Raw genomic sequence first — 25,634 nt, 5'->3', positions numbered from 1 at the left:
AATTCATCATTGGCGATATTACATAACAATCAAGGTCCTCACATACTGATTTCCACTTTTGTCTCTATTGCCAACCTCCCATGCATCAAAACACAAAGCTAAGATTATCAAGTTTGGGGAGTAATGAGGTACTCCATGAATTTTAAGATCATTTTAGGAAAGTTTGGGAGATGTGCAAAATAAAGCCTAATTATCCATGTGTACAGTCTCATTTCTAGTCATTTCTGCAGTGATCATTAGTGAATAAAAAACAGATTTACAGGATTATATAGCAGGGGATCTGGTCCAACACAAACTGTTACAAACTTTAGGTCAATACATGGTTCATAAGACACTGCTACCACTTAAAGGATTTAAATAAATTCCAAAATTTGGTAAGCAAATAAAGACAAGACAACTAAGAAGCATTTTCCACCATTTACTCTTGTTATCAAAAATAGTTCAACTCTTCTTGCAAAACAAAAACAAAATCGTACATACTGGACACATACATCACATTTTTCTTCCTATGGCTTTAGCCCACCCCCGCCCCACCAAGAGACCAAAAATTTTTTTTTGTTTTTTGTTTTTTTAAAAAAAGCCCAATGACAACAACAAAACGACTACCTGACCACATTCACAGAAAATGACACCAGAATACACTACAAAACAGGAGGTGTCATCTGCTCTGTGTCCAAAGGATTCTCTCCGTGTCTTTATGAGGCGAGGAACCATCATTGAACATGCTGTGTGCCAAATCAAAAAAACTCCAACACTTCCAATCTCACCAGACGGTGAATGCAGTAGGAACTGGAACTTCCCTAGCAGTATTTCTCTTAAAATAGGCACTGCCAAAGCAGTGACTCTGAAATCACCAGGTTCTCTCTATACCTAGTCAGTCCTTGCTTACCTGGGCTGTGCTCTTTCAAGCGACTGACTAGACTTCCCTTCAACAGAATGTCTGTCTTCCCCATAAAGTTAATAGGAAGAAGTACATTAAAACTCAAACACAGTTGTGCTTTACATGCAAAAGAGCATTCTAAAGAAAATCCTCCGAGCTTTACACCTACCTAAATGCACAGGCTTCATCAAAGGCATCTTTTATTAAGGCCTTGATAAAGAAGCCTTCATTATGAACAGCACCCTTTAAAGAAAAAAAACAAAGGAGTATATTCAAGGTAAAGCCTGTGGCAAATAAACAGGAAATAAAAATCAAAGAAGTCATCAATGGCAATAAGTATAATGCATAAATCTGGGAACACTTGGGGCATTATTCCAAAATTATTTTAAATAAAACCCAATTTTTAAATTCTTTTTATATTTTTAAAAATTATGTCATGAACTATATAAATTCAATTATGTTCAGAATAAAACAGCTCTTCACTTTATCAAATAGAACATTGCTCAAAGTAAAAGGACTTAGGATTTTCTCATAGAAGTGAGTCATAACTAGAAAGGGGGCTGAACTCATAAATATTTAAAGCATAAACAGCTTAACATTTGTGGTCTGACAGAATTTATTTGTTCACTTTTTAAAAGACAGATTTCTTAAAACATTCTAATGAGGGGGAAATTTTCTTTCATAATACTGCTGATTTAAGAACTGCTACATACACCCAGTAGCCAATTTTCATGATCAGAAATGGTATTATGTCAGCACAAAGGTTGAGCTGGACACATCAGCTTTTCACCAGGAGAAACATCACTGCAGCATCTGAAGGCAGCACAAGGTCTCCTGATAAACTAATGGCTACTTTCCACAAAAAAAAAAAAAAAATATCACAATCTTTATGGGCCGACTGGATACCACTTCCTTACATTTAATCATTAACTTTGATTATGCACAAAGCATGACCATAAACAATGAGGTTATTGTTATTTTCCTTGCCAAAGTTCATTTTGTATAAATCAGTTGCATCAGCATTTGTTCTCAAACTATGAGGTTCTGTAAGAACTAAGAACATATAGTTGTAGGGTTACTCCTCCATTATCTGCAAACTATTTCCCCGACACTAACACATATAACTTAGCAATGAAAACACTTGATACAAGTGATCTATATGCAGGAGCTCCGGCAAGTTAAACCAACAGAACCATAGCTGCCGTAAAACTGTAGCTATTTCCTACCAGGGGTAGGTTTCAAGACCCACTGATTTAACAGTCGAATCTCATATCTATAGCTTCATCCAAACTTTTATCATCATGTGTACTGGCAGCTAAAAATGTCGTTACTGGGGACCCTGTGACATTAATTACACTGGTGCTGGTACTTGCATTACGCACAGCAATGCTAGTCACGTTAATGCCCAAAGTGAGCCTGGTCTGCTCCAAGGCCTTTTCTGGCACCGCAAATGCCTCCAGCTTCTTCTCCCCATTGGCCATATAGGAGTTTTGGCAGCCACGACATATACAATCTAAGCAGGCTTTCCGGTTAGAGTAGCAAGGGCAGCGTTGGCCGCGGCATGTAAGAACACTTGGATTCTGAGTAGCACGCCCACATTTACATCCTTTCTTTTCCTGGGGCTTTTTGTACACAGTCTTGGTAGGACTTCCTGGCATAAAATGATGACTAGCAATCTTTTCCTTTACTGTTTTGTCTTTTTTAAGAATACCTGGCTTAGATTTAGAGTGGGACTTCTTAGATCCATGTTCATGACTCTTTTTCATGCTTTTAGTAGATAAAAGTACAGTTTTGCTGATCTTGGGTGTCGTGCCTCCATTGGGAACAGTTGCTATAGGCTGAAGAGAGATCTTGCTTTCCCGCTTCACTGTCACCGGAGCAGATGCTCCCAGTGTTGGGCCTCGGATAATGGTAGAAATTGGAAGTGGCTGAACTTTCTCACTGTCGCTTTCAGATCTGGATCTTTTGCGATTCAACTTTGCTACCTTCGGAGTTGCTGCTGTACATGATAACCCATGAAGTGCAGGGCTGGTAGACATGAAAACATTATGGCTAAGAGACTGGGAAGAAAGCTGCAAAAAAGGTCCATTAGATACAGTGGCTTCCAAGTTTGGCTGCAAATTAGGACAGCAAACCTCTGTATTTGAAACAGTTTCTAAACTCCGGAGTACTTCCTCAACACTCAGCAAAAGCGAGTCACCAGGTTTTATGTCTTCACTGAAACTACAGATATCAATACCTGTGGAGCATAAGTCAGTGGCTACTGTGTCACAGACAGGGGGGAGGCTGTCAGACAGATCCTCAGTTTTTATATCAACAGTATTACACACGTCAATTGTATTTGGATGTTCAGGTGAAGGGATATTTATACCAAATCTATCTATTGAAAGCCCATTGTAAGTGGGCAAACCATTGATAACAGAACTGCCAATAGCAATGCTGAGGGTGCTTTCAGACATTGGAGATAAACTAGCTTGAGGATCAGCTGTGGGCTCTGAGGTTGAAGGTAAAGGGGAATGTGTCAAACACAGAGTGAAGGATGAATCGGAAGGTTTCTCTGTCTCCTCACAAAACAATGATCCGTCATTAAGCAAAGCTAAAATATCAGAAGAACAGTCAACTGCTTCTATTATATCCCGCGCCAGTGTTGTCTGGGTTATATATTCACACAGTTTCTTGTAGCAGTTCACGAGGATGCTTAACTGCTTGTTTTCCTCAAACTGTTCATAGTCTTTGCACCAGCTACATGAAGGTTTCATCATCATTTTCTTGCCTTTACAAGTTTTGCAGACATAGTGTTGGCAGGTGGAGTTGGTGGGTGCAATAGGATCTTGTAGCAAATGTCCTAAGAGGGAGGAGGAGGAAAACACAGATTTTAGTAAAACTAATTTACAGTTTCATATAATGGAGTTCAGCAATTATTCTCTTAAAACTGAAATTGGTTAAACTCTCTAGACCGAGAGGGGTATATATACAGAGGTAACTGGAGAATATCAACAGCTCTCTTTATTTCTGTAATACATTCTCCACTGTTATCTCAAACCAGTCTTCCTTGATTCTGGCCTTATCCACAAAATGTCACCACAACCAATAAGAATGGTATTCTCTCAAAGGTTATCAAGACGTAAAGCTTAGTGGCCAAATCATGAGGTGTAGGCTTAAAACCCTAGGCCTCAAAGTAATGCAACAATAATAGACAACTTACTGAATAATCAGTACAAATGTAATTTCAACCAGTTATTATATATGTGAACCATAATTTTTTAATTGTTTTTATTGAGCTATATTTTTCTCCACTCCCCTCCCAACCCTAAACTTTTAAAACCAAAATGTAGCTACAATGGGTGAAGGCCTCATTTATTAAAAGAAAAAGTTTTATTCAACTCAAATTCTTCCACAAGGAATCAAAATGAGGGGAAATATAAGTCAGACACAGTGGCACACTCCTTAAATCCCAGCACTCGGGAGGCAGAGACAGGTAGATCTCTGTGACTCCTAAGCCAGTCTGGAACAGTAAGTTACAGGACAGCCAGGATTACATAGAGACCATGACTCAAAAGATTGGGGGGAGGGGGGGGAGGAGCACCATGCCTGGCTCAATACAAACTCTTTTTCAAGTTAACAACACCTCTACACACTCTTGTAGGCTGTTACATTTAAATGGATTACAATAAAGAAAAACGGAAGTAATGCCGCACTCTAATGACAGAATTCAAAAATAACTATGTAGTAAACCACAGGCATCCTGAGGGCAGCAACATAGGAAAGAAAAGTGGGGCTGGGCAGTTGCTCAACTGGTAAGAGCGCTGGCTAACCGCCTGGTAGTGGTGGCTTTAATCCCAGCACTCAGGAGGCAGAGGCAGATGGATCTCGGTTGAGTTCGAGCTCAGCCTGGTCTACAGAGTGAGTTCCAGGACAGCCAGAGATACACAGAGAAACCCTGTCTCCAAAATAAATAAATAAAACCTGGCTAATAACATGTGTGATGCAAGCATGTGGACATGCACTCAAATCCCTGGAAACCACACACAAAAACTGGTTGTCGTGGCACACACCAGTACACAGCGATAGTGGAGAGGACCGTTGGAACTGATTGGTCCTAGCCCCAGGTTTAATGAGATCTCATTTCAATGCTATAAAAGGCATGGTGATAGAGCAGGACACCTGCTGTCGCCTCCGTTAGCCTCTGCTCTGCACACACAACCTGCACACGTGTGCATACACCACACACACAAGTAGTCTCCCAACTTGGGCCAGCTATCAAATTATAAATGATCTAGAAATAAGAACAAGGGGTGAGTCAGTAGTGGTGCACGCCTTTAATCCCAGCACTCAGAAGGCAGAGCAGGAGGATCTGTGCGTTTGAGGTCAGCCTGATCTACAGAGTGAGTTCCAGGACAGCCAGAACTACACAGAGAAACCCTGTCTCAAAAACCTAACCTACCCTAAAAAATTAAAATTAAAATCAAATAAAAATAAGGGAACAAGGGTAGACTCAGTCCTCTTATCGTTCATTATGCTCCTATAGAAGCAATTGTTTTTTAGCTCCCAATTCAAATGGTTCGCAGTTGACCCAAAATAATTCTTCATCTTCTAAATCATACAAAATTGAAAATCAAGAAGGAAAAGAAGAAAATGTCCAAATGTTTTTCATATACCTAAAGTAAACTGTAAGCTAAAACACCATAAACAAAATTAGAAAGCATTCACTAAGTGAAAATAGGAACCTAACAACATTTAGGAGAGACAGTCCAGACTGACTGGAGGGAAGCTCTTTACAAGGGTCTGGACTGAGGCAGGCATGACAGCATACACTTGTATCTTAGCTACCTAGGACACCAAAGCAGAAGGAGAAATTAAGCCTGGGAGTTTAAAACCAGCCTGGGCAACACAGTCTCTCAATCTAAGTCTGCAGCAGCAAACTGAGTCAGCCTCAAGCCCTTTCTCCTTTCACTGCAAAGGACAACAAAAGTTTAAGCAGGACAAAACAAATAAAAACCAGAAACACATGGGGCAAAGAGCTCAATCTATAGCTCAAGATTAGTTTCTATTACAGAGCAAGACCTTATTTCAAAAATAAATTTAACTTTATCAAGTAGGAAAAAAAAATAACAAAACCAGAAATAAAATTATCTCACCAGTGTCCTACAGAAATTTAAAGAGCTGAAAATACCTTCAACAACTTTATGCCAACCAGTCAATCACCTTGGACAAATTCCCAGACAATGATAAACTGACACAAAAATTAAAAACCTGAATAGACATAGCGCAAGTAACATTATAAAATAAAAACTGAGCCGGGCGGCAGTGGCGCACGCCTTTAATCCAAGCACTCGAGAGGCAGAGGCAGGCGGATCTCTGAGTTCGAGGCCAGCCTGGTCTACAAAAGCTAGATCCAGGACAGGCTCTAGAAACTACAGGGAAACCCTGTCTCGAAAAACCAAAAAAAAAATAAATAAATAAAAACTGAAAATCCTAAGAAACACTCAGGCAAACTGTTCATGGTTTTCAGTGTTGTCTGTGTCTGTGTGAGGTCCACATATGAGGCGTCTTTGTCCCTCTCCCTCCATCCTACCAGTGCTGGGTTAGACAGGTCTTCCTTGCCTGGCTTCCTATATGGGCACTAAGAATCCACACTTGGGCTCTCATGCTTACAACAGAAGGCACTTTACCCACTCAGCCATCTCCCTTGACCCCTTCATTTTTAATTTTTTTAAGTAACACCAAAAATCAGACAACAAAAAGTATTAAGACCCATGGTACTAAAGTCATCACAAAGACAAGATCACAATCACTAAACAGAAAAAGAATCTGACATGCAACCCAAAACCTTTCCATGTCTAATATGTACTTCCAGAAAATTAAAAATAACCTTTTGTTAGGTTTTGTTTTCCAAGACAGGGTATATCTCTTTGTGGCCTTGCTGTCCTGGAACTCAACTCTGTAAAGCAGGCTGGCGTTGAACTCACAGAAATCTGCCTGCCTCTGCCTCCCAAGTGCTGGGATTAAACTTCTTTAACCTACAGCAGACACATTTTTTTCCACTGAAAGTTATTTGAGGGGAAGGAGAAGGCATTTGGCAGAGCTGAGAGAATCAAGGCACTCATACTGAAAGAAGATGGAAAACTAAAGGTTAGATTGCGCCCACATCTCTACCTAAAATCTATAGGTAATCCCAAGAAAGTCACTCACAAGAACTTAGGAACCAATGAGTCTAGGAAGGCCATAACAAAATGCAATATGATAACTGCAAGTTGTGTTTCTATGGATCAACTCTAAGTAATTTATATTTCCCAAAAACTTCTACTTAAAACTAACAAAAATGCATTTTAAATATTTAGGAAGAAAAACATTTAGAAATATTTACATACAGGTGAGATGTAAAAATGGCAAAATCACTTTAGAAAACAAAACAATTTGTTTCTTTTAAAAGTTAAATTAAGGGGCTGGAGAGATTGCTCGGTAGTTAAGGAGTTCTGGCTACTCTTCCAGAAGACCTAGATTTGATTTCCAGTACCCACGTGGCTGCTCACAATCTCTCTTCAAAGTCAAGCCCCAAAGACTCGGTCTGACACCCTCTTCCAATCTCTGCAGGAACCAGGTGTACATGTGGTGGTGCATATGCAGGCAAAACACACACACACACACACACACACAAAATAATTTAATTTTGGGCTGGAGAGTTGGCTCAGCGGTTAAGAGCACTGACTGCTCTTCCAGAGGTCCTGAGTTCAATTCCCAGAAACCACATGGTGGTTCACAGCCATCTGTAATGGGGTCTGGTGCCCCCTTCTGGCCTGCAGGCATGTATGGAAGGAATGGTGTGTACATAATAAATAAATAAATAAATCTTAAAAAAAACAGTGTCTCCCATCCACCCCATTTAAAAAAATAATTTTTTAAACTAAAAAATATTCTTGACTCAATCTAAGGATACACAAATCATTTTTTTCTCTTAAGTGCATATACAATCCTGAGTAACAGGGACACATTCTGAGAAATTTATCATTAAACTGTATCAGTACATAAATACAATGTAAACTACATCAATAAATTAGTGAATCTCTCAGCATGCCCTCTTGACACAATTCAAGAAATGATAAAAACACAATATATATAATGTTGCTATTAGTGTCAACACACTACACAGCATTAGAGCAACCTTTTTTAGTACAAGTACTTTAAGCCAGACATAACGGCATGAATGACCACGCGTGCACGCAAGTGCACATACACACACACACACACACACACACACCTACCTGTAATCTCAGCATTGAGAGGGCAAAAGTAGGAGTTTAAGAACAACATGAGCTATATTATATATAGGGACACTGTCTTTTTAAAAAGTTGTCAAGAATTAAGGTTCTTGCTCACAGGTAGACAGCTTGTCTGGCATGTGCAATCCACAAATCCAAAACCCAACACTACAGAAAACAAGTACGGCATGTATTAGCAGACACCTGTCAGTAACACAGGCATTTGTTCAGAAAGTACCATCACACCCAGGTGAAGCACTGTCTTTTCAATTATCCATTAACAGTGGGGTAGTTTAACAAAAACTATTTGGATTACTAGGAAAAACTAAGGTCAGGAAGCTGAGAGGGACACAGACACACAGACACACACACAACTGACAATCGCTTAAAACACAACAAACATCAATGACTTAAATTTTTTCCAGTGAGCAGTGGGAATATAATGCAATAGCTGTTACAGGAGGGAACAAACTGAGGGGAGGAGTATGAAAAGAAGGCTTCCTGGGGAAGTTTTGAGCTGAAGGAAAAACAGTGTAGGAAGGGCACACACATGAAGCAAGCATGGCATAATTTCTAATATATGAGCAATGACAGAATCATAAAAATATAAGGCTTGTGACTGACTGACCATGGAAATCAGTTTTTCCTATGGCCTCATTTTAACCAAAACGGATTTTCATAGATTATACAGCCAGGTAGTATCAATAGAAAAGATGAATCTACAGACTCCCAACCTAGTGTTTTCATCCATGTCTTCCCTATACAACATGCTGTCCTCAAACTCACACGGTAACTAGGCATGAAATTTAAAACTTGCGATTTTCTTGTGCCCACCTCTTAAGCACTGGAATTGAAAACACTGTAGCTATGCCTGGCTTAAGAAATCATACCCAAAGCTTTACCTATACTAAGAAAGCACTATTTACCAGCTGAGCTGCATTCCTAGCCCTTACTCTAGTGTTATTTTTCTTATCCAACACCATCTCTATGGCATCTAACAATCTTTATGGCATTTACTGAAACAATCAACTTATTTCCACATTTATTGTAAACAATGATTTGATTACTAAAAGTTAAACACAGAATGAATAATCAACTACTAGATAAGGCCTTTACTAGGAAAAGAGAAACAGACATAGGTGTTACCCATAACTGGAGAGTAACTGTAGAAGGAAAAATGAAGGAAGAGGATAGTCTCATCAAGACATATAAGAGAGATAGTTTGGCCTTACGGCTCACAAACTGGGGCTGCAGAGTCCTGCCTAGATTCTCTATGTCCCCAGTTTCTGAAACTAATCTAAAATGCTTCATATAAGCATATGTGGTGGTTTGAATAAGAATAGCCCCCCACATATTTGAATGCTTAGTCATCAGGGAGTAGCACAACTTGAGAAGGATGAGGAGGTATGGCCTTATTGGGGGAAGTGTATCACTAGGTTTGGGCTTTGAGGTTTCAAAATCCCAAGCCAGACTGAGTGTCAGTCTCTCTCTGCCTATGGATCAGGATGTAGCTCTCAGCTGTTTCTCCAACACTATGCTTACCAGTTGCCATGCTCGCTGCCACGATCATGATGGAATCATCCTCTGTAAAATGTAAGCAAGCCCCTAATTAACTGCTTATTTTTCAAGAGCTGCCTTGGTCATTGCAGTGGTGTGAAAGAAAATGGCCCCCACAGGGAGTGACACTATTAGGAGGTGTGGCTTTGTTGGAGTAGGGGTGGCCTTGGAGGAGGTGTGTCACTGTGGGGGTAGGCTTTGAGGTCTCCTTTGCTCAAGCTACTCAATATGACACAGTTGCTTCTGTTGCCTACAGATCATGAGATGTGGAACTCGCAGCTCCTTTTCCAGCACCGTGTCTGCCGCGTGCCATCAATGCTACTAAACTGAACTGGAAGACAGCCCCCAATTAAATGTCTTCCAAGATTTGCTGTGTGGTTAAGGCAGCACATATGCTGGGAAGCAGTATTACTTTCTCTGCTAAAGAGCCCAACAAGGAAAAGTTCAACCTCCACACCATTTGACAGCATTGGAAACCTCTGCTGAAACTGCTTGAGTATAATGTATTTACCATAAATGATAGTATTTCCAATAGCCTTGATTTTATACAAAATTGATTTATAAGGCATGATCATTTATAAAATGTCCTAGCGGCAGCAATAAATCAAAACTCACAAATCAAAACAGGCCTTAAGGTTAAGCCCTAATCCTCTTGACTTGTTAGACTAAAATATACAACACTGAATCTTATTCATAACCCATTCAGCCTAGATTCAGATTCTAGTAATTAAAGGCAGGGATTAGACTGAAAGAAGTCAGGCACTGTGTCTCATAAAATCTCAGCACCTGGGAGGCTGAGACAGTGCTGCTGTGTTTGAGGCTAGTCTTGGCTACAGAAACCAATTGGGCCTGTTCTAATGGAACACATCTGGAATCCCAACACTTGTGAGGCTAAAGCAGGATCTGGAGTTTGAAGTCAGCCTGGACTATGAGCAAGACCCTGTCTCAAACAATCATCCAATGATTATATATTTCTCCCAAGTCAAAAGTCTAAGATAGGATCAGAATAATAATCCTTTCAGATACAATCTGGTGATCTAATTTTTTTTTCCTTTTTTTTTTTTTTGGTTTTTCGAGACAAGGTTTCTCTGCAGCTTTTTTTTTTTTAGAGCCTATCCTGGAGCTAGCTCTTGTAGACCAGGCTAGTCTCAAACTCACAGAGATCCGCCTGCCTCTGCCTCCCGAGTGCTGGGATTAAAGGCGTGCGCCACCACCGCCCGGCTTTTTTTCCTTTTTCAAATGAAGAATTAACTGCTTAGGCTATCTTCATTTAATAAAGCATGTCTCCTAGTTGCACACAATTGTTCCCCTGCACTTGGGGAGACAAGAGGATTGCAAGCCTATATATACTTTAGATCCTATTTGGAAAGCAAAACAAACAAAAACATCTTTTCTCCTTTTTTATCACTTATGTAAATAATCCCTGTGGTCCCGCTATTTGCCATGCTCTATGCTACAGCCTGGCACCTATCATTTAAGAAAGTATTTTCTGGAGTTGGAGAGATGGCTCAGCATTTAAGAACATTGAACAGTCTTCCAGAGGAGCTGGCTGGGTTCAATTTCCAATACCCAGAAGGCCTCACAAATGTCTGCTAACTCCAGTTCCAGAGACTCCAACAGCCTCACATAGACATAAATACAGGCCAAACACCAAAGCACATTAAAAAAATTTTTTTTAAAGTATCTTCTGGGGGCTGAAGAGATGACCCAGCGGTTAAGAGCATTGCCTGCTCTTCCAAAGGTCCTGAGTTCAATTCCCAGCAACCACATGGTGGCTCACAACCATCTGTAATGAGGTCTGGTGCCCTCTTCTGGCCTGCAGGCATACACACAGACAGAATATTATATACATAATAAATAAATTTTTAAAAAGTATCTTCTGAACTTTTTCTTTACTATCTTTGAATTAAAAAACCAAAAGTACACCTCCAAATTAATGATCTAGAAGTTTCAAAACAATAACTAGAATATCTTCCTTCTTTTAAAAATATTTGCTTGCAGCCAGTTCATGTTGCCACATATGAGAGCCAGGTAAGTCTGCTGGCCTGTACTACAGACACACAAGGGATTACGCAGCACATACTGACTATCTAGAACTGACAAACTCTGGATACATCAATATCATGCCCTCAGTAAAGAATGAAGAGTCTTCACACGCATAGCACACACAAGCACAAATTCTGCATAAATGTTTACTCATGTACACACATGCATTCATACTGCATACATAGTTGCCAATAAAATATGAAATTAGAAAGATATAATTAAGCTGCATATGATGGCGCACACCTTTGATCCCAGCACTCAGGAGGCAAAGGCAGGTGGATGAATCTCTGTGAGTTTGAGGCCAGCCTGGTCTACAGAGAAAGTTCCAGGATAGCCAGGAATATGTAGAGACACACTGCCTCAAAAAACAAATAAATAGGCAGGCGGTGGTAGCGCACTCCTTTAATCCCAGCACTCGGAAGGCAGAAGCAGGCAGATAGATCTCTGTGAGTTCGAAGACAGCCTGGTTTACAGAGCTAGCTCCAGGACAGGCTCCAAAGCTACAGAGAAACCCTGTCTCAAAAAACCAAAAAAGATAAGTAGGTAAGTAAGTAAAGAACTCAAGGCAGGTGTGCTAGCACACACACCTTTAATCTCAGCACTCCAGAGGCAGCAGTAAACACATGAGTTGAGGCCAGCCTCATCTACACAGAATAATGCAGAACAACTTGGGCTACACAAAGAAACCCTATCTTAAAAAATAAGCTCAGCTAAGAAAAAAATTAATGAGACCAGAGAATCCATTTCTTGACATTCCAAAGGTCAGGTCTGTTTTTAAATTTCTGATTAAGCAGCATCTGGAATCTGTCACTTAGATCCATCCAGTTTATTTTAATGGTTTACCACAAGGCAAAGAAATGCCTCAGAACATTAAATAAAAAGTAGTGCTATAACTAAGGTTTTTAGAAATTATTAGATCTCTAATCAAATAATCAGTGATGCTCAGAATAGTATTAACCTCTTTAGACATCCCTAACCACAACCCTGTAACCTATTTTCTTTATAGCATCTAAAACAATCACAGTGTTAACAGAACAGAGTTTTAAAATAAAAGAAGATGACAGATATACAAAAGTCACTAAAATTGGTGACTGAGTATTTTGATCACCAAGTTGGGGAGAGTGATTCTACAAAACCAAACTCAAAGTAATGTTGCTTGTGTATGTTTTTCTTGTTGTTGATGTTGTTATTTTTTGTTTTTCTCTTGAGAAGGGATATGGTTGCTCTTCAATCTGAAGTGATCCTCAGGTTCCTGCCTCCTGTACGCTACCACATTCAGATACAAGTTATTACTTCTAAATTCACTATCGCGTTAAACCACTAGGTACTATTAGATGAGAGACTAGGGATGGCTACACAGATGCCAATCTGACCAGGGATTAAGAACTAAGACAAAGAACAGTTCAACACTACAATTGTGCTTGTTACTGAAACCAAATTGTTTACTGAACACCAGAATGTCAACTATGACAAAATATTTTCTAATACTCAAGGTTGGGTAAGACAACAGTTTGTAAGATAAACCTCAACAGGCAATTAATGGTATATATTTAAAAACCACTCATCACAGATTAAGTGGATGATTTACAACTACTCAAGCCCTCAACAGATTCATAAACAAGTCACGCTTCATTTCAAATTCTAGCACAAATTAAAGGAGACTGCCAGATATCATTTATCTTAATAACAAACAGGACTTCTATAGTGTTTGTAGATACTGAGCACTTTTGTAATATTTCATCATTTTCCTATTTTAGCAAAGCAATAATACTGTTCATTTATTTGACAATAAGACAATGCACACTAATCCATTATGCACAATTAAATGATCCACAACTGAACAGTCACTCATTAAATTTAGAACCATATTTCGCAGGAGGTTTGTTTTACTGCCCTCTCTCTTGACTGTCTAAGACAGTGTCTCACTGTGAAGCCCTGGCTGGCTTGGATGTAGCTCTGAGGGCCAGGCTGACCTTGAACTCTAAGGTTAAAGGGGTGTACCATCCTGAAAATACTGCCCTCCCATAAATACATTAGCATCTGTAAAACATTATACTTGTGGAGAAATTTGGCTAACAGAATGCTGTTTCAACTTACTGAGCATATACCATTTTTATTTGATTATTTTATCTTATTAACCCATACAAACAGTACTCCAACACAGCACCACTGTCACCCGTCAGCTAAGCATCTGACTTAGCATGGAGGGATGTAGCCCCAGTACGTGCATTTTTACAAAAGCTTTCCAGATCCTAATAAGCATCAAATTCAGAAGCCATTAATGACATAATCTTTTGTTTTTGTTAACACAGAAGTCATCTTTCACAGTAACAAGACTTTCTCGAGATCCTTTTTATCAAGCCATCATAGAAATAAAAAATGTGATTAAATGCTTTTAAAAAAAACTAGTTAGTATATACAAGACTATAATATAAAATTCAGTGTCAAAACATACAAATTGTGACTTTCCTCTATCTAACAAGAATATTGTTTTATCTAAATTACGCTTTTAAAAATGTATGGTAAAGGGGCTGATGGAGAAGGTTCAACAGTTTAAAGCACTTGTTGCTCCTGCAGGACCTGGATTTGGATCCCAACAATCAAAAAAATAAACAAATAAACAAAAAACCAGCTTACAACAGTCTATAACCCAGTTCCATGGCAAATGGTACACTCTTTTGGCCTCATGGGCACCAGGAACACAAGCACTGTACATACACACATGCAGGCAAATATATACGTCTTTTTTGTTAACATTTTGGGATTGGGAAGATGGCTCAGTAGGAGAGATTGCCACACAATCATAAGGATTTGAGTCCAGGTCCCCAGCAAACACGTGCAGAAAAAAATAAAACTGGGATGTTACAAGGTTAGAAATGAATATTGAAGGACTATAAAATGACTGGGGTTGGGATGCATGATATAAAATTCACAAAGAATTAAAAAAAAATGGGAAGAAGGAAAGTGTGCCACAATAAAGTTGTAACTTCAGCACTAAAGGACAGAGGCTCACTAGAGCTGGGCCAGGTAGCCTAACCAAAAGTGAGCAAACTACCAGTCCAAATAGAAACCTGTCTCAAGAGATTCAAGTTAAGGACAATAAAACAGAATACACAATGGCCTCCAACTTGGGCTACACAATCTGTCTCTATAGGTTTCTAAAAATAAGAGCCAAGCATAGTAGCATGCACTTACAAAATCATAAAACACAAGGGATCAGGTAATTCAGAACCAGTTTTAGTTAATGAGTTTGAGACAATTTTTTTTTGGGGGGGGGGGGTAGTTCGAGACAGGATTTCTCTGTGTAGTCCGGGCTGTCCTGGAACTCTCTGTAGACCAGGCTGGCCTCGAACTCACAAAGAGCCTCCACCTCCCGAGTGCTGGTACTTAAGGTGTAAACCAGCATTGCCAAGTGACAAATCTTGTCTGTAAATTTACAAACTCTTTTGTAAACAGACTAAAATACATTTTATTAAAAAATTATATTTGAAATTGCTTTTACTAAAATAGTTACCATTTTATTACTATAGGCTTCAGAACTGTAAACACTTCAAATATTTAAATATCACCTGCAATCAGTCTTTATTCTTTTCAAGTATGAATGTATACTAAGCAGCACTCTTCCCCTCTTTAAGACATTTTTAAGGTTTTATTACCAAAGCATCTAGAAATTAATTATAATTCTTATCAAAATTCCAATGACATTCTTCACTAAACCATTTTTTAAAAACCCAACTAGCAGAGGACACTGGAGGAAGCACAATACTGAATTTCAGATTCTACTGAAGAGCAACAGTAACAAAACAGCACAGTGCTAGCACGGCAGACACACAGTCCAATGCGAACCAGAGGGCATCCATCAGTAAAGCACAAGATCTGGATGTTAGTAACCAACTTTATGAAGCCAAAACAATAGTGTCTGCCTAACAGATAAGATTGACAAGCAATTCTTTTTCTTATCCAAGTAACAAGGTTTCAGAAAATAATCCAGGTTCCAACATTAGAAATGTTAGCATCTAGTGTCGAGAGCATAAGAAGAGCTTTTCTACATTCTTCACTGTTCTGGATTACAAACCCAACTACTTACAAGGTCAGTGGGGTAAGGTGGGGGGTGGGGAACTGTGATACTTTGTGTTCTGACAAACAAAGCTTGCTTGGAGTCAGAGGGCAGAGCTAACCACTAGTTAACCAAAGAGGAGACAGGAAGTATGGCGGGCAACCAAACTAAGGATGATGGGAAGAAGAGCAGAGAGAAGTCCCAGCCAGAGGCAGAGGGAGCAGGGATGAACATACCATGCTAATAAATATACTGTGATGTGGTAGAGCATAAATAAGGACTATAGGTTAACTTAAAATGTAAGCATTAGCTAGTAACAAGCCTGAGCTATCAGCCTATCGTTTACAAGTAATATTAAGCCTCCAAGTCAATTATTTGGACTTGGAGTATTTAGAAATAAGCAGGCAGGAGAGAAACATCCAATTACAGGGTATAGGTATGGTGTGGTGACAATGGCTGAGTGTGACAAAGTACAAACAAGAGAAGACATACTTCTATTGTCAAGGAGAAGGGGGCCTTCAGACTCCAGTGATGCTTTATTATGGAAAGGAAAAAAAAAAAAAAGAAAAAAAAAAAACGCTTCTGTTGCATGGTCCAGAAGGCCCTGACAATCCTGACTTACATGTGAACTACATATTTTGAAATAATGACAATAAACATTACTTTTTTGGTTAATAAGGATGCCAAATTCATAACCAAATTTCTGTTCTGTCTTTAAAGACAAGAGTTCTCAGTATCCCAGGCTAGTCCTAAAGTCTTGGATTCAAGTGACCTTTCTATCTTAGCCTCCCCAGCAAGAGCTGGATCTAAAAGCACACACGCATTACTATGCCTCAACAGATTTCTGGTTGATCTGTCTGTTTTCATAGTGTCAAGATGGTCTCAAATTTGAAATTCCCTGCCTCAGTCTCTGTAGAGCTAGAATTACGCATATGTAAACCCAAAGCAGGCTTCAAATTTCAGTACCAATAAACTTCATTTTACAATACCCAGGAAAATGTAAATGCTTTATACAGACCACTAGAGCGAATCATCTCATGCAGTCACACACCATAGGACCTTGGACACAAAAGTCCTTACTTAGCTGCTGCAGCAATAACTCAAAGATGCTTCCTGTCTCAGAAAAGACAGAAATCTGCCTTCCAAAAGTCAAAGGGTAAATTTAACCAAAGGCTTTCTCTCCAAGAAAAACAATCTGATAATATTTACCTAAATAGCTGTATGGGAATTGGAACTCAGTGATGCCATGGAGGAAACCCCCAACAGGGCCCATGCCAACATTAACTATGAAGAAGACTCAGATCCATTCGATGGATCACCAATCTAGTCTCTTCTAATCTTGGGATTTCTGTATTATATATGGCCAGAATCCCAAATTTCTATACCAGGCATGTTATACTTCAAAGGACATGTTCAGCAAGTTTCTTAGATCCAAAATCTTTGGGGGAGGGTAATGTAAAAAGAAAGCTTAGCAGTTAAGACTGCTTGCTCCTCTTGCAAATGACCATTGTGTTCCCAGCACCCTCTTCAAATGGCACACAACGACCTCTGGAGGATCTGACTTCCTTTTCTGGCCTCTTCAGGTACCCATGGACAGCACATATATACACATTCGCACCTACATGCAGAGACAGACAGAAAGAGAGACTGAGAGACAGACAGAAAGGAGAGAAAAATTAATCTTAAAAAAATAAGATGTGGGCACTCAAGAAGCAGAGGCAGGCAAATCTTGAGCTCGAGGCCAGCCTGGTCTACAGAGCAAGTACTAGAACAGCCAGGGCTATGCAGAGAAACCCTGTCTCGAAGGAATGGGGACGGGGTCTCACTATGTAGACCTGGCTACCTCTGCCTCCTGAGTGCTGGGATTACAGATGTATGCCATCATGCAAGGTTCACACTTCAGTCTTAATTCCTAACCTTGGCTCCAATCTCTCCCAAGCCATCAGACCTCTCTCTCAGCCTTCAGTAACATAATGCTCAAATCTATATACAACTTGTTTTTGTCTTTCAAGGCAAGAGTTCCACACAGCCCAAGTTGGCTTTGAACTCTTTATAAGCTGAGGATGACCTTGAATGTCTGATCTCTGGGTGCTGTACAATTAACTGTGACAAGGATCAAATCAGTCTTCTCACATACTACACAAGCACCCTCCAACTGAGCTACATATATCCCCACCTCATAACTGGTCTTATGAGATATCCCACTATGTGGCCCAAGCTGATTCCAAGCTCCTGGCCTCATGTGATGACTCCCCTGTCTTTCAGCCTCCCCAGTAGCTGAGACTACAAATGTGCATAACTGCACCTGCATCTCTGAATACTTTTAGTTGAGATGTCCTCATGGATCTAAAACCTAGTCTACTTAATGTCTCCCCAAACTCAAAAGACCTTCCTTACTTCATTTCCACTATCAACTGAATTACCTTTGACCTCTTCCATTTTTCCCATGATGCTCTGACAATTCTTCAAGAGAACTCAAGGCTATACAGAGAAACCTTGTCTAGAGGAAACAAAAACAAAATCTCACATCAGGGTATAATTTAGTTCTCCCTTTTCTTAGAGCCTATGTTCCAAGATCCTTAGTAAATGTCAGAAAACAGTACAGTATACTGAATGGTTTTTTTCTATAAATACATACCAATAACTGTAATATACCATAATAAAAGGTATATGAATGTGCACTCACACCCTCTCTCTCCAAGTGTATGTGTGTGTTTCTAAACATTCTACCACCAGTGAAGGAATATATAAGCTTAGTATCCACAAGGTCCTATTATTTAACTCCAGCATTAGTGCAACAAGGTTGCATATGCTTGTCCCAACACTTGGAAAGCAAAGGAGCAGATTTCTGTGAATTCCAGGCCAATCCAGTTTATACATAGCAACTTCTAAACCAGTCAGGGCTACACAGTGAGACTCTTGTCTCAAAAACGAATAAGCATGTTTTAAAACACCATTAAAGAACCCTCTTTTTTTTCTCTTTTACACTTTAAAGGCTTTCATCTTTTCACTGAAAGGAAGTATTTTCTTGGGAAAATCCAAATTGCTAATATCACCCCTCTTGAGCCCTTGTTAAGAAAAATAAGGGTTACCTGAGCATAAGCACTGTGGTTCAAGAAACCCTGCATAGTGAGTTTAATCAAGGCCATGAAGTAGTACAGGGTGGGTAGCACAGTAGTGAATGCTCTGGACAAAGGTCTACTCAGGGTAGGAAAAGAGTGAAGACAGAGTAGCCTGGCAGTGGTGGTGCACGCCTTTAATCCCAGCACAGGGGAGGCAGAGACTGGCAGATCTCTGTGGGTTCAAGGCCAGCCTGGTTTAGAGGACAGGCCAAGGCTACAAAGGAAAACTCAACAAACAAACAAAAAGAGTGAGACAGCACAAAGACCAATTTAATGCTTAGGGGTTTTTCTGTTTGTTTTTTGTTTTTCTCAGAATTTTCCTTTGGTATTTTTAGGCTGTGGTTGACTACAGGTTACTGAAATTGTGGAAACTACAAATAGGAGAGAACTAATACTTGAGGTATTTATATACCCTTGTTCATAATAACACTGTTTGAAATACAAGAGACAGAGCAACCCAAATGCCCATCTAAGAAAGAATGGATAAAACACACACACACACACACACCAGAATTATTCCTCAGTCTTAAAAGGGAAATAATGTCACATCACATGAGTTGGAGAAACCTAAAGACATTATGCCAAATTGGGTCTATGTAGCCTTGGCTATTCTCCAACTCTGAATCCTCCTGTTTCCTCTTCCCAAGTATTGGAATTGCAGTCATGTGCTGTGGTGATATTTTGTTTGTGTTTTAACAAATAAAGTTTGCCTGAAGATCAGAGTGCAGATCTAAGCCACTAGAGGCCAGGCAGTGGTGGCAGAGTTCACACAAAGGTAATCCTACTAGCATACGGGATCCCACACCTTTAATCCTAGCACTAAAGATGTGGAGACAGGAGCTATATGGCTGAATACAAGGAGGGAGGAGACAGTCTGAGGCAACCATCTGAAGATGCAGTCAGTCTGAGGATGTAATCTTGGAAGGTAGTCTTGAGGAGAAGATCACCCCTTTAGTCTGAGCATTGGTAGAGATAGGAACTCTCTAGTGGCTGGCTGCTCTACTTCTCCTGTATCTGACTCTTGGTTTTTATTATTAATGCCAACTAGAATTGTGCTACAATGTGCCACCAAACTCAATGAGAATAGCACACTAATTATCAAAAGAACTGTTTAAGAAAAAAGATAAAAACAAAATGATAATACATTTACAGATGGCCTTTAGTTTAGCTTCTTTCTAAAAATAAATTATAAAATAAGTCACTCATGGTTATATGTTCAAAAATACACATCAAAAGAAACCTGGTATTTATAAATTAATTTGCTCTGGCACAAAGCAAAGTATTTCTGCCCAAAGAGAATCGGAGCTCTCGACCAGAAACAGATCTCCATCATCACTCCTCCACTAAACCCAAGGAGTCCACCAATGCTTTTACCAATAATGGAAAAACAAGCAACATAAAAGCAGTCCTTCATAAAGCTACACTGTTCGTTTCTCACAGCTGTCTTCCATTCTTGGAGCACATCCGTCTATGTTAATGACACAGAAAAGGTCTCTTTTCAATGACACAAGTTCTCATCAATTCAACAAATAATTTTTGATAGCAGTTAAATACAGAGGTACGATGGTGTCTAAATCAATAGACTCCCACCTACTCTACAGCACTAGGAGGACTAAGAAAGACAAGTGTTCAGGGATGCGAAATGGCCAAACAGACACTGACAATCACACAAGCTTGGTAACTTAAAATTCAATCGTCCAGACCCCCATAAAGAGAGCGCCAACTCCACAGAGCTCACCTTTGACCGCCATGCACATACAGCATGCACTCACACTAATGAGCACTGCTTTAAAGTCCTTAACATACAAAAACAAAAACCACTGGTCACCATGTCACACTGCCATAGTGTGACAGTGGAAAATATTAATCTCCACTCTAGGCCCTTCCTGTAAAGTAAGAATTATGATGCCTAAAAGGTAAGCCCAAACCATTACATTACCAGGACAGTATTTATGTGCCAGAGTAGAAAACTGACCTAATATTTATAGGACTACAAATAGCTCCCACAATAATTTCAAGTTCTAACAGTCTAATTTGACTCTGATTATCAAACTTGTACCACTAAAGACTGACAACTTTACAAAAACCTAAAATCCACACAGCATACTCTATCAATTCTCAGAACAAAAGAACCCAACTACCTGATAAAGCCAAGCTAATACTTAATATAAGACTTTAGAGCAGACACTTAAAAACAGTACTCAGTTACTGTTTTAGCCACTTCCTGTGATCTGGAAAGAAAAAGTAACTTGAAAAGAAACGGTAACATTGCTAATAAACACTTCAAAGAACAATGACATAAAATCTGTTACCCAGTGAATATTTCACATTTAATAACTGACCGGAGTGCGTAGGCTCTTCCCTCATCATGGGCTATTAAGCACCCTGAGCCTGGAGAGCTAGCTCACTTAAGAGCAGTGACTAAATAAATAAATAAATAAATAGCACTGACTGCTCTTGCAGAGGAATCAGATTTGATTCCCAGCACCCAAAAGGCAGCTCTGTTCCAGAGGCTCTAACACCCTCTCCTGGCCTCAACAGACACTGAACATACAGTGCAGATATACATGCTACTGTCAAAACACCCATACACACATACACACACACACAAAAAAAATCCCAATTTCTTTTTATTTTATGTATGAATGTATGTATGTATGTATTTATGTATTGGTTTTGGTTTTTCAAGACAGGGTTTCTCTGTAGCTTTGGGGCCTGTCCTGGAACTAGCCCTTGTAGACCAGGCTGGCCTCAAACTCACAGAGATCCGCCTGCCTCTGCCTCCTGACTGCTGGGATAAAAGGCGTGCGCCACCACCGCTTAGCACCCCCACCCCCAAAATGTGGGATATCAAGCACCTAGCAAGGACCAGCCCAAGACTTTCAGTAGATTTGTTCTTGTTCTTAAAACAGTTTCAAGACAGGGCTAAAGAGATAACTAAGCAGATAACACATACAGGGCAGCTCAGAACCATCTGTGACTTCAGTGATCCATCAACACATTCTGGGCTCCAAGAGCACATATTAGGTCTACACACATGAATGCAGGCAAAAAACTAACACACATACAATAAAAAAAAATTTTAAAATGTTTAGTTTTTTAAGGCACTACAGCTAAGCAGAGTGGCACATGCCTTTGATCCCAGCACTCTAGAGGCACAGAAAGACCGACTGTTCTCACCAGGCAGTGGTGGTGCACACATTTAATCCCAGCACTCGGGAGGCAGAGGCAGGCGGATCTCTGTGAGTTCGAGACCAGCCTGGTGTACAGAGCTAGTTCCAGGACAGGTTCCAAAGCCACAGAGAAACCCTGTCTCAAAAAAACAAAATAAATAAATAAATAAATTAAAATAAACAGGCTACAGAGTTAGGCTTTTCTTAGATGTAACTTTGAGGCTGGAGAGATTGCTCAGCAGTTAAGAACACTGACTGCTCTTCCAGAGGATTGAAGTTTGACTCCCAGCACCTACATGGCAATTCACAACAGTCAGACCCAGAGGATAGACACTCTCTTCTGGCCTCCCCAGACACAGCATACATGTAGTGTATATACATACTTCAGACAAAACATGTAAAAATAATCTTTTAATGTAGCCTTATATTTAATGTTTTTTAAGCTTATGTTTAAATTATTAAGCCCATTTTTAATTAAACCACCACTACTATGAGGCTACTTTAAATAATTTAAAAGTCCACCCAAATTGGTGGCACACACCAAGAATCAATCCTTGTACTCAGAAAGTTTTCAGTTTTGAGGCTAGCATAGACACATAATGAGATCCTGTCTCAGAAAAATAAAGTAAGATTGTAGTTCATCAGTAGAATGCTTTTGCTTATCTAGCATGCTCAGAGTCCTGGGTTCTACACTTAGCAACGCAAAAAATTAGATTCCAAAGTTCCAAACACCTAAGCACTATCCAAAATCGCCACTTCCTAGCAGATCTTAAGCTCCACCCATCTAGAAAAGGGGTGGGGGGACCATAGTGCTATCTGATAACGGCTTCACCAGTATAGCTGTTTCTGCAGGACGGTATGGCCATGTGGCTAGCTACCCTACTGACCTCTTGCCCCTACTTTATCAGGGCAACAAATTCACCTACACTCCTAAAAAACAAAGCCAGGAGTGTCAGTGGAGAAGTCAGGTCAGCACCGCAGCCTCAGTCTTAGAAACACTCTTAAGAAGTAAACTCAGAAGCAGAGAGTGCTTTTCAATAGGCATCTGAGCGCCAGCACCACTAAAAATTAAAAGTGAGACTGCAAAAAGGGAGTACCATTAAACCAAGCAAATTCTCCCTATGCTTTCCTTGGTTATCCTTCAACTGAAAGCCAATCAGAATCTAGCCCTAAGTCCTCATTTTACACAGCAAGACACGGAGACCTAAAGCAGTTAGGAGATTTTCCCTAAGTGACCAATAAAAGTACTCGTCATAACAGTGCTAAATCACTTGGTTTCTTAAATGAGCAAAAATCCAATCTTCACCCTTTCCATACCCTTCAGTGACCTGCCCTGAGCGATACAAAAAGGCTAGATGAGTACCAGTTCTATGCATCAGTCATTACTATCGAAAAATTAACTCTTCCCCATTTAAAGTGTCTCCACCCTTAAATTCGCACTGAACACGCAGATTAACAAACCTCAAATGAGCACATTAACTGGAGTGCACCATCAGTACCTTGCTTGTTGCCCTTTTATTAAACGTTTCCTGCTGTGTGTGCACTTTTGCTTTTTTTTTTCTTTAATAGGTGGAAGATTTATACGACCTCAAGACAGACCGAGGATAATGGTTCTGGTTTTCAAGTGTCAACTACTTAGTTATTAAATATGCCCAGTTAACACAAATGACTGGCCCTTTAAATACTTCCAATTAGACAATGTTATTTTTCTCTCATCTCTTACAAATAATTCTTAAATATCGTGACCATCAGGGGTTTATACCCTTTGAACAAAAACATCTAAAAATAATCCTCTGAAACCGGACATGGTTGTGCATGCTTGAAATACCGACGTTCGAGAGACAGACGGGAGAATCACAAGTTCGAAGTCGGCCCTAAGTTACATAGTGAGACCTTGCCTTTCATTAAAAAAAAAAACTCTGCCAACCCACCAGATATTAAAATGACAGAATGACAGAAAAACTAATCTTGAAAAAAAAAAAACAACAACTAAAGAGTACCACGGGGGCTGAAGAGATGGCTCAGCGGTTAAGAGCATTGACTGCTCTTCCAGAGGACCTAGGTTCAATTCCCAGCACCCACATGGCAGCTCACAACTGTCTTTAACTATGATCTGGCAACCTCACAGAGACATACATGCAGGCGAAACACCAATGTACATAAAATAAAATTTTTTTTTTAAAAAAGGAGTATCATAAGCTTCACTAGGTCACTGCTAACCTTCAAGCCTGTTGTAGAGCCAGGGGGACTGAGGTGTCTGGCTGGAGGTGCAGCGAGATTACACCATCCACAATTATTTAACCGGTGCAAAAACGTTACAAGGATATGTAACAATGTTCGACCACATTTAATCACAGCGGTTTTCAATCCGTTTCTGCAGCAAAGGCTTTAGAAAAAAAAAAAAAGGCAGCATGCTGCTGGCATCTCAACCCCATTTAAGACATCACCACTACATGTGTAACGCTGTCAAAGAAATTTTTAAGCTATATTTAAAAAAATAAACCACGACCAGAGAGATGGGTCAAGACAAACGAATTAAGCCGTTTTGAACGTTAAAGCCGCCGTCCAAAGTGGCCGGGAAAGGTTCTCCCCCTTTCTGAAACGCCGGGCAAAAGTCCCTGGGCAAGTTTCAAAACTAATGACCGTACACTACGGCACAGTGGCACCGCTTAAAGTCAACTACCGAGCCGGCCAACCGTTCGCGCTCCTACTGCCAAAGGGCCTCGAGAAAACAGGCAGGGAAAGGGGAACAATAAAGCGTCTCACCGCAAACACAGCAAGAGAGGGACTGTCGGAAGTAAGGCAAGAGCCTGTTAATCTCTGTAAACGCCTTGGGGTCTCCGGGGTCGTAGTTGAGCACTAGGCGGCTCGCGGAAATGTAGAGAGCAGTAGCATTCACGGGGTTCATTGCAGACACTTCGACACCAATGGCTCCCGGTTGAAAAGAAATTCCGGATCCAAGTTTGTAAGCAGCCGGGGAACAATGGCGAATTTACAACAATTCGGAAGAAATCTGAGCAGAACCGCTGGCCCAAGCAGCAACCAAAATCCGTGCAAGTTTGTGAAGCTGAAACGATCCTCCCACACATGGGGCCTAGCCGCCCCTCCTCCGTCCCTGAGACTGGCAACCCGAAGAGAGAGAGAAAAAAAAAAAAAAAAAAAAAAAACTAAGGTTCGAGTTCGTCCTAGACAGCCGCGGCTTGCCTGCTCCGGCCGGGATCGGCGCTCGCTCTAGCCCCGCGGCTCGGCGGGCGGCCTGCGCTCGTGCAGCATGTCCGGCCGCGGAGGCCCCTCCGGATGGAGCTGGCGCGCACAGGAACGGGCCCGGTGGGGTCCAGGCGGGGCACTCTTCTCTCCGGCCGCTGGGCCCTTACTCCATCGCAGCGCCGGCGCGGAGGCAGCAGGACGACGAGGACTACCGCGCAGGCGTCGGCTTCCCGGGTCTAGTGCCAGCAGCTGCGGCGGCCGAGGTTGCTGCTGCTGCTGCTGCTGCTGCTGGTGCTGCTGCGGCGGGCGCGCGCCGCTGCCGTTCTCGCCATG

General features: G+C 40.5%; 1 protein-coding gene across 1 annotated transcript; it reads right to left on the bottom strand.

Moving 5' to 3' along the window:
* Positions 1 to 403: 403 nt before the first annotated feature.
* Msl2 (MSL complex subunit 2) lies at positions 404 to 25,634 on the bottom strand. The gene is made up of 2 exons (XM_038321966.2): positions 24,861 to 25,634; positions 404 to 3,725 (listed from the first exon to the last, which is right to left on the bottom strand). Exons 1-2 carry the CDS (start codon positions 25,000 to 25,002, stop codon positions 2,134 to 2,136), a joined length of 1,734 nt encoding a protein of 577 aa, XP_038177894.1. The 5' UTR covers positions 25,003 to 25,634; the 3' UTR covers positions 404 to 2,133.

This window comes from Arvicola amphibius, chromosome 3, assembly GCF_903992535.2.
Source record: "Arvicola amphibius chromosome 3, mArvAmp1.2, whole genome shotgun sequence".
In the NCBI taxonomy this organism is placed as follows: Eukaryota; Metazoa; Chordata; class Mammalia; order Rodentia; family Cricetidae; genus Arvicola; species Arvicola amphibius.
This window is presented reverse-complemented; position numbering and strand designations above follow the sequence as displayed.

Excerpts from the sequence above, each read along its gene's own strand:
- Msl2 (XM_038321966.2), bottom strand. The coding sequence starts at position 25,002 with ATGAACCCCGTGAATGCTACTGCTCTCTACATTTCCGCGAGCCGCCTA. Across the intron at positions 3,726-24,860 it reads CCTCTCTTGCTGTGTTTGCG|GACATTTGCTACAAGATCCT; the intron begins GTGAGACGCTTT and ends CCTCCCTCTTAG.